Source organism: Hyaena hyaena, unplaced genomic scaffold, assembly GCF_003009895.1.
Source record: "Hyaena hyaena isolate Hyena2069 unplaced genomic scaffold, ASM300989v1 scaffold_373, whole genome shotgun sequence".
In the NCBI taxonomy this organism is placed as follows: Eukaryota; Metazoa; Chordata; class Mammalia; order Carnivora; family Hyaenidae; genus Hyaena; species Hyaena hyaena.
In genome coordinates this window covers 1,261,655-1,274,294 of record NW_024081005.1, presented here as the reverse complement: position 1 = coordinate 1,274,294, position 12,640 = coordinate 1,261,655, and the positions used below count along the sequence as shown (strand labels likewise).

General features: G+C 36.2%; 1 protein-coding gene across 8 annotated transcripts in view; it reads right to left on the bottom strand.

The window, feature by feature from the left end:
- PTPN13 (protein tyrosine phosphatase non-receptor type 13) overlaps positions 1 to 12,640 on the bottom strand; it is a 201,843-nt gene that overhangs the window by 21,815 nt on the left and 167,388 nt on the right. For all 8 annotated transcript variants that reach the window (XM_039250548.1, XM_039250552.1, XM_039250549.1 and 5 more), the window contains 7 exons: positions 11,386 to 11,569; positions 9,448 to 9,606; positions 8,764 to 8,935; positions 8,452 to 8,662; positions 5,276 to 5,346; positions 2,591 to 2,652; positions 29 to 122 (listed from right to left, as the gene is read on the bottom strand). In XM_039250548.1, the coding sequence (XP_039106479.1) occupies positions 29 to 122; positions 2,591 to 2,652; positions 5,276 to 5,346; positions 8,452 to 8,662; positions 8,764 to 8,935; positions 9,448 to 9,606; positions 11,386 to 11,569 (953 nt within the window). The remainder of the gene's footprint in view (positions 1 to 28; positions 123 to 2,590; positions 2,653 to 5,275; positions 5,347 to 8,451; positions 8,663 to 8,763; positions 8,936 to 9,447; positions 9,607 to 11,385; positions 11,570 to 12,640) is intronic.

The window sequence follows — 12,640 nt, the reverse complement described above, 5'->3', positions numbered from 1 at the left end:
ATTGGATGACTGATTTGGAAAAAACTACCTTTGGAGAGAATCAAGTCCGCTGATCCCTTCATCTGATAAGTAGAGCATTTTCCTTCAGGGCACAAAACTTCAATTATTTCTTCCCCATTAGCCTAAAGTATGAAACCAGAGCAAAACATTGGTTTACTATTTTGCTAACTTCCAGGATTAGGGAGGGACTGTAGATTGCCCCACCATGTCCTTCTCTCCCTCTCCCCTTGTACCTAATCCACTTTATATCAGCCCATGATAGATGAATGTTTCTAGGAAACATCAGTACAATGGAATGTACAAAGAGAATGGGACTTTTCTGTTATCCAAAACCTCTGGAAACAGCCGATCATACAACATCAAATCAGTATCGCTATTCCAAGAATTCTCACAATGTTTACTAATATAAATTTGACTTGCCAAAAGAGAACTCTATTATGTAGTATTTTCTAAACTTATCTAATTGCAGAAGTCTATTTTTTGAGGCATATTTTATACAAGTTGACTTCCTTAAATCTTTTCAGAAAAGTTTTTTAAGATCATTAACTAATAGGTTGAAGGAAAGGGAAAAAAATCTTTTAAGTATTTGTGAAGCTGTGACTTGAACATAAACTCCAGTTTAACATCCTGGTCAACCGTTGGATATAAAGATTTTAAGTCTAGTCTAAATCTCATCTCAATTCAAGAAAATAACAATGGGTTCATAACTACAAATTGATTATTAAACAGAATGTAACTTTCTAACTCAAATTGTGAACACTTCATGGTGCATGGTCTATTGAAAGAAAAATGATTTGGACAAAAATACTAAATTAAACAATTAGGATAAAATAAAATAATTTTATACAAATAAAAGGCCGTTTGGTCTGAAGATTTTACTCTTTTTATCAAGATAAAAAGTAGAAATGATAGGTGCAATAGAATGATTTCTTCATAAATAGTGGTTACATAACATCAAATTTTACTGGATTGTGAAACTCCAATCTTCATGAGAAATTCATAGCACAGACATTAGCATCAAGGACAGAATATTGTTTGAGAAACTTCCTGGAAGATTTTAACTCCAACAAAAAATGTTTGCAACCATAAATAACAAAGATCCTAGCTTCTGAGGGTTTTATTTTAACTTAAACAGAAATTCTCCCCTTTGCCCCTTTAACAACATGTTGATATTTAAAAAGAAAATAAGCACCATACAACACGACTAACACTAGAAATACGTGCAAATTTAGCTGTTCCAGCTCTGTGCAATTGTAGACTGTATGAATAAACAGGGAATAGTGGGTCTTGCTGTCTCTTAATCCACAAACATACCAAGACTAAGACACTTTTATTTCTGTGTCCCACTCATTTCTGACTAAGACATTTTCATTTCTGTGTCCCAATCATTTCTGCCTAATAATTCTTCTACTGCAATATCGTTTTAGGATTTGCTGGACCAGTGAGATGAAAGACATAGACTTTTGGCCTTCTGGTCACTAAATTTTCCTTCTATGCTAAATCCAGCTCTTCTCCAGATTTTGCTGAGATGCCAGGATTTCTAGATTACTAGGAGATCAATGCCTCAGCTTTGGAGCTTACGTGGAAAGGCATTCAAATAGTGGGGTTCAGAACAGACTATGGAATGTGTGTGGGATTAAACAATTCCACAAAGTGAATATCCAGCTGGGAAGAGTTTAGAATGTTCATTACATGCCAAAAGAAAATAGTAAAAAGGAAATGTTATACAAACAAATGAGCACTCACATAGCCTTAGAGAGAAAGCTTGAAGTGGAATTCAGCTATGTATTAAAGTAGTTTTGTTTCATCAACTCCACATTTTTCGTTGCTAATCTTAAATGATTTAGGTTCTTACATTTTATTATGAGGTAAAGCATTTTCCATGTCATTCTAAAAGCAAATAAGTCTATTTCTTTTGTCAGTATTGTTTTTCCTTACTAGCAGTAGAGAATTGTCATTTGAGGGTCACTGTTGATCAACATTAACCCAAAGGACAAATTCTACTCTTAATTATGTATGTTCTTCTCTTCTAGCTATCTAAGACACAACCAGAAGAACTGTGCACTTTAATAAAAAGATCCCAGTGCTGAAGCTATCTGTTTAAGAGATTAGCTTATATAAGAGCTGAATATGTGCCAAATGATGTAGGGTTGCTTGTGCAGCGCCTTTATACTGCGTGCTTTACTTAGCAAGGTTTATTAGTTCACTAAAATATATTCCTATTATCACTACATGTATCTAAAAAAGGTAAATATTTAAATGTGAAATCGGTTTGGTTTGAGACACAAACAAGCTGATTATTTATTTACTTATTATTTTTTTAAAAGTTTATTTATTTTTGAGAGAGAGAGACACACACACAGAGAATGAGCAAGAGAGGGTTAGAGAGAGAGGGAGACACAGAATCTGAAGCAGGCTCCAGGCTTTGAGCTGGCAGCAAGGAGTCCGATACAGGGCTTGAACCCATGCACTGTGAGATTATGACCTGAGCCAAAGTTGGATGCTTAACTGACTGAGCCATCCAGGTGCCCTAACAAGCTGGTTATTTAGATAAGGTGGTATGATAGGAAGAAGGTGGCCTTTTCCTTACCTTGGAGAATGAATTACTAGGAGTGAGGGCAGGCTTGTGGCAAGGCTCCACAGTATGGTGACCTGAAAGGAACAAACAGAAAGTAAGAGAAGAGCCAGGTGGGACCACAATAGGGACATCAAAACAGTGAAAGAAAACCCACATTTCTGTGCATGTTCTTATTTTTATTAGTGCACTAAAAGAGGTCATATTTCAAAGTGATTTAAAACCAACTAGAAGAAATCAAATATTAGAAAACGGCTTATCTGAAAGAAAAAAGCTAATTTCTTAAAAGAGAATACTGTAGTCTGCACAAAAGCTCAGTTTGGGGTGAATGGTTCTAGGATGAGACACTGAATATAAATTCTCTCAGCTGAATGAGAGAGGCAGGTTTCACAGGCATCACACTCACTTTACTATTTAAGAGAAGATAGAGAGACATTCATATCATTTCATAAAGGGAATCAATTTAACACAGTAAATTACAGATACAACAAAATAGAACTTTTAATATATGCATAAACCAAATGTCACTTTTAACTCTTAGCCACCATTACAAAGATTCAATATATAAATTATCTCTCTTACAGTTAAAAATAACATTTAAAATAATTTTATTCATAAATTAATGAATTTATTTTAAAGTCTTAAAATATTCATATTTGAAATATAAAGCAGAGTTTGGAAAAGTTAAAACAGAAAAGAAAAGAAAAAAATACTTCTCTTTGAGACTCAAGCACTTGTATTTGAGAATGACCTAAAAATAATTCCACCTAGAAAGATAAAGGCTGATGTGAAATTTTTATATATGAATTTCTATAATTATGTGGATGATGTTACAGAGTCAAGAATGTCATTTAATATTATTTCCAGGAGGTATAAAACATTATCAAACTTCCAGGAAAAGTACTGAAAAAGTATACCAGTAATAAACTACAGGTTCAAAAAGTCATATTGGAATAGTTCAGAACACAATAGCTTATTGTTTGTCCTTTCTCCCTCCTGTTCTCATAACTGCCCTTCACCTTGTCTCCAAGTAACCACTAATCTGCTTTCGTCACTATGATTTGTATCTTTTTAAATTTTGATTACATGGAATAATACAATATAAACTCTTTTCTGTCTGGCTCCTTTCACTAATCTGTCTTATGTGGAGGGAATTTTGATTAGGTTGCTACTTTTTATTTAAATTACATTTAAATTATTTATTACAACTTTTACTGTATCAACAGATCATTTTTATTACTGAGTATTATTCTGTTGTTTGGATATTTTGCAATTGGTTTATTCATTCAACAGTTTTTTTGACATTTGAGTGGTTTTTGATTTTGGCTTTTACAAAGGAAGCTGCTAAAACATTCATGTACAGGTTTTTGTATATGGATATTTACTTTCTTTTGAGTAAACAAAAAGGAGTGGAATGGCTGGGCCGTATGGGAGGTGCATGTTTAAATAAAAAAAAAATGTCTGTTTTAAAAAATGGTTGTACCATTTTAAATTCCCATCGCTATTAAAGAGTTCCTATTTTTAATATCTGATTTTAGGAACTCATAAAGAAATCTGTTCCAAGGGAGTCAAGTGAGACAACCCCATAATGACAGATCACTATGCAGTTTCTACAAAGAGTGGCCAACAGGCAACTACCTGGAGGTCACTAGAAAAAGGCTCTCCTGACTGTTCCGTGATATAGTCCAACTCTAACGTGAACTGGAACCATTAGAGAGCAACAAAGATCCTTAAGGCGTTCAAAACGCTTTAGTATTTTGAAGATAAACTACAACTGCAGTGGTGAGATTCATTTGGGAGGTAGATACTCCTGCCTGATAACCTAAAAGTTTAGTCACGTATGAAGTACTGAATTCACATTTCAAATACATTAATTTCAACCACATTCCTGCATCTATCATTCTTATCACTAGCATTAGAAGCTAGGTTTACTGAACCCGATTATGTGAATGAGAGCATGGAATCAGACACCCCAGGTTTAAATTCTGGTTCTACCATTCATTAACTCTGTGGGCTTGGCAGGTTATAAAACTTCTCTGTGTCTCAATTTCTCCTTCTATAAATGGAGGATAATAGGAACACTCTTCTCACAGGGTTTTATGAGGACTAAAGCACTTAGAAGAATGCTTAGTCTGAAGAAAAAGCATTAAATTTATGTTAGCGGGGGCCATAACCACTAATGCTACAATTTCTATTATTATGCTAGAATGTAAGACAGATACTTTTTTTCTTCATTGCCATGCTTAAAATGCCCAGACCAATGCCTGGCACAGAGAAGAGATTCAATAACTGTTTGAATAAATTACTCTGTGATAATCATTATGATAAGCATCACATATTACTGTATTTATGCTTCATTATAACCTTACAAGATAGATAGTACTAATATTTTTATTTTATTAATAGGAAATAGAAGCTTGGATATGGGTCAAGTAACTTGCAAAGGGCACATAGAACTTATAAACTCAGGTCTGTCTGGCTATAAATCCCATGATCCATGCTGCTCAACTATTTCCTATTACACACTGAATTTTAGAGATGCTTTTATTTAAATGTAAGTTTTTGCACTTAGAGAGATCCTGAAAAGCACTCTAGAAGGGCAATAAAGGCACTGTAGTGCTAGTCTCCAAACTTGCTTTTGGGAAAAAAAATAGTCATTTCTGCATAACTACTTGTGTCACAAAATGAATGTATCCTTACCGTTGGCTTTGGTCGACTGTGGGGCTGCAAGAGCGGCTCTCTTGGAACTGGGGACCACTGGATGACCATCTCTGTGTTATAGATAAAAAGAAAAGGCAATTCCAAATTATTTAAGATGTTTGTTTAAATACCCTTTGAACCACTTGGTGACTACTGAGCCACAGGAATTTTATTCTAGATGGGCTGCAGACAAAATTTTTTATCAATTTTCATCTACCTCTCTTGTGGAGGGAGATATCCTGGACCCAAAAAAGATTAAGAATAATTTCCTTAAATTTTTAAATGTTTTTTTTTTTTTTTAATTTCTGAGAGAGAGAGAGAGAGAGAGAGAGAGAGAGAGAGACAGTGTGAACAGGGGAGGGTCAGAGAGAGAGGGAGATACAGAATCTGAAACAGGCTCCAGGCTCTGAGCTAGCTGTCAGCACAGAGCCTAACGCGGGGCTTGAACCCATGAACCATGAGATCATGACCTGAGCCGAAGTTGGACGCTTAACCGAGTCACACAGGTGCCCCAAGAATCATTTCTTTACATGATCTTTCTCTGGGTTTAGGTAAGAAGGATAGTACCATCCAATGTGAAAAACTGTCAAAAAGACATCACCTTGGAAACTAGAGGACTGGTATGCGGTCTCATCACTGCTAGTACTTGAGAGAAAAGGGAGGTTGCCTAAAGTATATAGTGTTGGGAGAAGCAATTTACCACAGGCCGTAAGCATCCTGCATATTCTTCCTGGGTACCCCAGAAATGCAAGGCCCTGACTGCTTTTTATCTGGGCCAGTTCTCAAGGCTGTGATAAGCAGGCCTGAGCAATGAGGGAGCCTCTCTCTCCAAATAAAAAGCAGGTTTTCTTACAGTCTGTTGTAAAGGGGTGGGTTCCTCTTCTCATCGTATCCCTCTTCTGTAGTACAACCCACTGCATGTGCAGGAATCTACTAGGACCACGTGTATCATCTTCAGGGGACTTAGAAGATGTGTGGAACTTGTACCAATACCATGCTTTTGCTGCTTGTGGTTACTAAAAAAGCACTTTGTCTCTGACTCAGGAGTTTTGTAACTTCTACCAGCACTCAAGAAACAATAACAATAACAAGAAACAATAACTCAAGAAATAATAATCAAGAAACTTACCTTGCAAGTAGGGTAAGACCACAGACCCTATACAGTTCTTGACACACAGTTACCACAAATATATACTTCTCTGTTACTGCTAGCTGTGGACTTCAAAGAGGGTAGATATAAATAGTAGTGGAGAGAGCCAGAAGAAGAATGAAGGGGAAAGTAATAGTGACTAGCACCACCATATCTATTGTGACTACAGTGACGACAAAAGCAGAAAGGCAAAAGAAAGTGATTTTAGAGCTAGGGGGAAGGGTACTCTACTGGTTTTGAGGCAAAAAATTTAGCTGGATCTATGGTTCACAGAGATGTTAATTTTCACAAAAATATTTTCCAGATTATTTGAACACTTTCCTCTTCCACTAATTACCACTCAGCTACACCTGTGAAAATAAATGTATTCTGATCTAATTTTTAGAAATATATGAGGTAGGGGGGCTTGGATGGCTCAGTAGGTTAAGCGTCCGACTCTTGATTTTGGCTCAGGTCATAACATCGCAGTTCATGGGATTGAGCCCCATGTTGGGCTCCACACTGACAGCGTGGAGCCTACTTAGGATTCTTTCTCTCTCAAAATAAATAAATAAACTTAAGAAAAATAAAATAAATACATGAGGGAAACAGACTAGGGATTATATTCAAAGAAAAAGTCCACATTCAAATTTAAAGGTTTAGAAGGATCATATGTTTATGATTAAATGATTTGTTACACATTCTATAATTTGAAAGACATACTATGTAAAACTCACTATTTATCACAGACATAAATATAACATAAATGTGTAATCTAGAAAGCCTGGCTGTATGTACAGTGCCATAGGCAGAATAATGGCCCCAGAAAGGTGTCTAAATCCTAATCCTCCAAACCTGTGAATATGTTACCTTACAGGATAAAATGGATTTTAAAGTTGTAAATTAGGTATCTCAAGATGAGGAGATTATCTTGGACTATCTGGGTGGGTCCAATGTAAACACAGAGGTCCTTATAAATGAATGAGGAAGGCAGGAAAGAGTCAGAGAAAGGGATGTGAGAACATAAGTAGAGTGTTATGACTGCTGGCTTTGAGGATGGAAGAGGGTCATAAACCAAGGAATACAGGGAATCTCTAGAAGGTGGAAAAGGCAAGGAGATGGATTTTCTCCTGGAGCCTCTTACAGAAGGAATGCAGCCCTGATAACATTTTGATTTTAGTCCTCTGAAATCCATTTTGGATTAATGACCTTCAGAACTATTAATAAACTCGTATAATTTATGCCAGTATATTTGTAGTAATTTGAAACTAAAGCATACAGTTTTTTCAACTTATTTCTATTATAAAGTGAAAGAAAAGCTGCCATTAGCATTTCTCATAATGTGAAATTATTATGAGGTATGGTGAAAGTGAGGATTCTATGCCTCATTGGCTGTAGACATGAGGTTTGGGTAGAACTGACTGTCTCAGCTCTGGGAATGGGCCAGGACTGGCCTAGGCCAATCAATATATTTTTATTCCTTTGGCTCAATTCAGGGAATGGCCTTAATTTGGGTCTAAGGCAATCAGCAGACAGTCCTTCCTTTACTGTGGTTATTGGTGAGAATTGTTAGAAGATTGCTCTGGATGGTGCATATGCAGGAACTGACACAGCCACTTAATCATGAAGGAAACACATACACAGAAGAGAGAATAACTGAAAACAGCAAAAAATGGAGCCAGAGCCTGCATCAAATTTCACCTGATGACCACTGCACCTCATCTCTGCACTTTTAAAATCCTACAAACAAGTAAATTCCCTTTATTGTTTAAACCAAGTTGAGTTGTATTTTCTTTTACTTGCAATTGAAAACATCCTGACAAATGCAGTAACCACCCTATTATTAACTGCAAACATGTATCCAAACACTAATCCACTTAGAGTGCTCTTGGAATCTCCTATTAAGAAGTCTGTTCTAGCTTTCTAAATATCTGCCAGTTTAGTTGTGAGTTGCTAATTCAGGAATATCTTTTTAAGATAATGTAAGGGTGTTTAAAAGCCTGAAACATGTCCAAAAGCACAAAACCCACAAGTAATTGGAGAGTACCTTGTTGCTTTCAGCACCACTGAAGGAAGGGACATGTCTAAGGCTCTCTCAGCTTCTTCCAAAGTCATTCCTTGTGTGCTGATTCCATTCACATAGTGGATGATGTCCAATAGCTGGAGATTACCTTCAATGGCTGCAACTGACCTCGGATTGATATCACTAATATATACCACCTGATGAAGGCTGTCATGACCTCCAGATAAGGAAAAACCTTCAGGGAATAGAAAATATTGGTTTTCTTTAGTCTTAAGAGTACTTACTTTTAATCTAGCCAACAAAAATCACAGTGCACAAAGCCTGAATGTGCATTACCCAACTCCTCTTTGTTGCATGTTAATATAATATCAGGTAGCAAATGAGGCAGCACTGGCATCCTGGGTAATTCTAGAACTCGTCCTAGAACTAATCTGACTGTCTTGGGTGCAGCTCGGAGCAGATTCACTGCATCTGTGTGAGTCATGTTTGTCACATCTGTGTCATTAACCTACAAAAATGAAAAAGAGGCAAAAAAAGATTACACTTTTGGAAAGAGAAGTTGCCATGAAAATATAGCAATCTCCCTAGCTCTACATTAGCCAGCGAGAGAGTGGTCTCTAATTTATTGCTAATTCACTTTACTGTGGAAATCGTAAGTACAATGATCAAGTAATTACATGTGAAATAATAATGTAGAATACCTAACAAATGCATCATTATTTTGCCAATATAGGAAATTTATCCTCATGGTAATTTAAAAACTTTCTGTCCCTAAGACTCAAGACAGCTTATTTAATGCTTTAAGTAATATTAGAGGGACTTGCAAATTAAAAAGGGAACTTTAAGCATTCCCTAAACTGTTAACTATGTAAAGGCCTTTATTTTTAAGATGTGGAGAAGGAAAACATAAACCATACAAAGAAATGGAGTGTTATATTAACTCAACCTTCTTATTCTTCCTTCTCCAGCCCTAGCTTGGTCTTTGGCCACATTGCACAAATCCATTCTTTACTGTCTCACCTTTATGAGCCGATCCCCAGGTCTTAGTCTTCCATCACTTTTGGCTGGATCTTGAATGACATCATGAACATAACAACCAATACTCTGATTGCCTTTGGTTACTGTAAAGCCCAGGCTTCCTTTTTCTGATTTAATTAGGGTAATGAGGAGTTCTACTTCCTAGGGGAAGAAAACAGTGACTCTTTAGGTTGTTTATTTTTGCCCATCGATAAACAGAGATGACTATTATTTCTATTGAATCACAGAAGAGGAAATCAAACCTTAAAAGATTACTGATCTTAGCTAAGTGAAGCTAGGTCTATCCAATTCCAGATAAAATGTACCTCCATCTAAGAGTTGGGTTTAGAAACAATACTATGTGTTTGTCTAAAGACATTGAGGCAAAACTTACTCTTGTTTCAAGTTTTGTGTTTTCAAGATAAACAAGGACACATGAATGGCTATAGTTTGATGAACCTTTGATATATATTTTGAGGGGAAGGTTTAGAAAAATTCTTCATCTATTTCTGAACAATTAAGGCAGATGACCCAGAGCCACAAAAGAAAAGGTTTTCTTGTATAAAGATGATGCCTTTAGGTGATTAGATATTACAACTTCATTCAGTTGTAAAAAAAAATTTTTTTTAAAAGATTTTGACTGAGAAGTGCCTGGATAGCTCAGTTGGTTGAGCATCTGGCTCTTGATTTTGGCTCAGGTCATGTTTCCAGGGTCATGGAATTGAACCCCGTGTTGGGCTCCATGCTGACTATGGAAACTGCTTGTGATTCTCTCTCTCCCTCTTCTGCCTCTCTCCCATGCTTATGCTCTCTCTCTCAAATTAAAAAAAAAAAAGATTTTGAATGAGATATGAAGGATGCTTATAGCTTACAGGGATGATGACACATGTCTAAAGGAAATCTTTCAAAGATTTTCATTTTTCTGAGAAAAGATTATTTTCTACTGTTGAGAATGAAACTGAAGATGTACATGTTACACACACACACACACACACACACACACACATACACATACACTCTTCTAGGCAAACCAAGTATCTGAAGAGATTAACTCCAAAATGTTTATGATTTTTTGGTGGTGAGATTACCAGTGGTTTTCATATTTTTAGAATCTTTTTGTTTTTAATTTTCCAATGATAAATATTTATTAATTGGATAATAAAAACAATATTGAAAAAGGCTGATTTCAATCAATGTAAAGGATATTATTCCTGGAAATTTGGCTTCCAAACTGAATTTAAAGATTCAGAAGTTCTAGGGCTATTTGTACAATGTAAAGGATTCCATTTGGGCACATACAAAAACATGTGGCAGAGAAAATATTACATTCATAATTGATTAAAAACTAAATAGGCAACTCATCAGGACTTGGGAAATAGCAGATGTTGTATTAGGTGCTCTACCTATATTTCTTTTAATTCTCACCACAGTCCTAGGAGGTTACTAGCTCTGTTTTATAGCCAGAACTACTAAGGCTCAGAAGAATGAAGTAATTCCACAGGCATCTACCAAATCACAGTAAGTCAGGGGTAGCATCAGGATTTATATCCATGTCTTTTTGCCTTTTCCCCTGATTCTCAGCAGAGAAACACACCAGATATGTTCTCTACTTATTGGACATGGATAGGAACCTACTCTAAAAGACAGCCTTTTCTCTAAAGGAAAGCTTTGTGTAACTACATCTTAATTGACAAAATATGTATTTTTTTTTAAGTTTATTTATTTTGAGAGAGAGAGAAAGAGAGAGAGTATGCATGTGTGAGCGTGCAAATGGAGGAAGGGCAGACACACAGAATCCCACACAGGCTCTGTATATAGTCAGTGCAGAAATTTTCACAGGGCTCAAACTCATGACATGAGCTGAAGTCAAGAGTCGGACGCTTAACCAACTGAGACATCCAGGTGCCCCAGAATTTTCTTAATACAGAGGAAACAACTCACCAGCTCAAAGTCTTCGAGGTGGTTTTCCAAGTCATTTTTCAAAGATGTCAAACTTTCTTGTCTAGTTGGTTCAGAAATGTGATGTGTATGATATTTATCCATTGAATTAGTGGAAGCAGATTCTGATTGGAGTTGATAGCTCTGCCCAAGAGTCATGTCCAGTGGTAGAGGAGAAGGAGGATTACTACAGAGACAAAGAAGCAAGACTATTTTCAAGTACATTTCAATGCCAATACAGTAAGTTTGTGCCACAGAAAGTGCTTAACACATATTCATGTCTGCTTATGACTGCATTCCTAGCTAGTTTTTGACTGACTCTGGACTATGAATTTATTTCATGCCTGCTATATGTGAACAATACCAATTTTTATTTCCTGTCCACGTGCCATATTTTTAGATGTTTATTTATTTTTGAGAAAGAGGGAGAGAGAGAGAAAGAGAGAGGGAGTGCAAGAGGGGAAGAGCAGGGAAAGAGGGAGACACAAAATCCAAAGCATACAGAGTCCAACAAAGGGTTCAAACTCAAGAACCATGAGATTATGACCTGAGCCAAAGTTGTAAGCTTAACTGACTTAGCCACCCAGGTGCCCCAGTCCAGATTCTATTTTGAAGCTCTTCAAACTGCATAAATTAGTAAGATAAGATAGGTTAAATAAACAGACTTTTGATTCTGAGTTGTTAATTCAAGGCTGAGTTCTCTTTCAACATAATAAGAAAGAGGAGAAAGAAGAAAAGAATATAAGTCCTATTTCTGTTGTTATTTGGATGATCCACTGGGGAAAAGAACCCCAAAACACCAAAAGAACTTGAACAAATATGGTTGCACTGAGATATACACAAAGATGTAACCAAAACGTAAAATGTATGAATAACTGTTAGAGGTATAGAAGTAGTCTTTTTCTTTTTTTGCCTCTATGCTTACCTTTTGCAAATTCTGTCTCTTCCCCACCAATCACTTCTCTTTACATTAGTAATCCCTACTCTCCTATCCAACCAGTATCAAAATAGGTCTCTTCTCTTTCTTTTAAGTAATATGAATGATGGTGACATACAAACAACTTTCCCAATTACTAGTAAATATTCCCAAGAGAGAAGCAAGTCTCAGGTTGAATGGCTAGACAGCTTAGTGGTTTGCTAACTAAAACTGTCAGTCACAATAACTGGATATCCAATACAGTCATCATCTGCCTGATTAGTGTGAAGCTCACACACAGATTTATTTCATTCTTAGAGAAATGTAGGTTGCTGCTCCTGT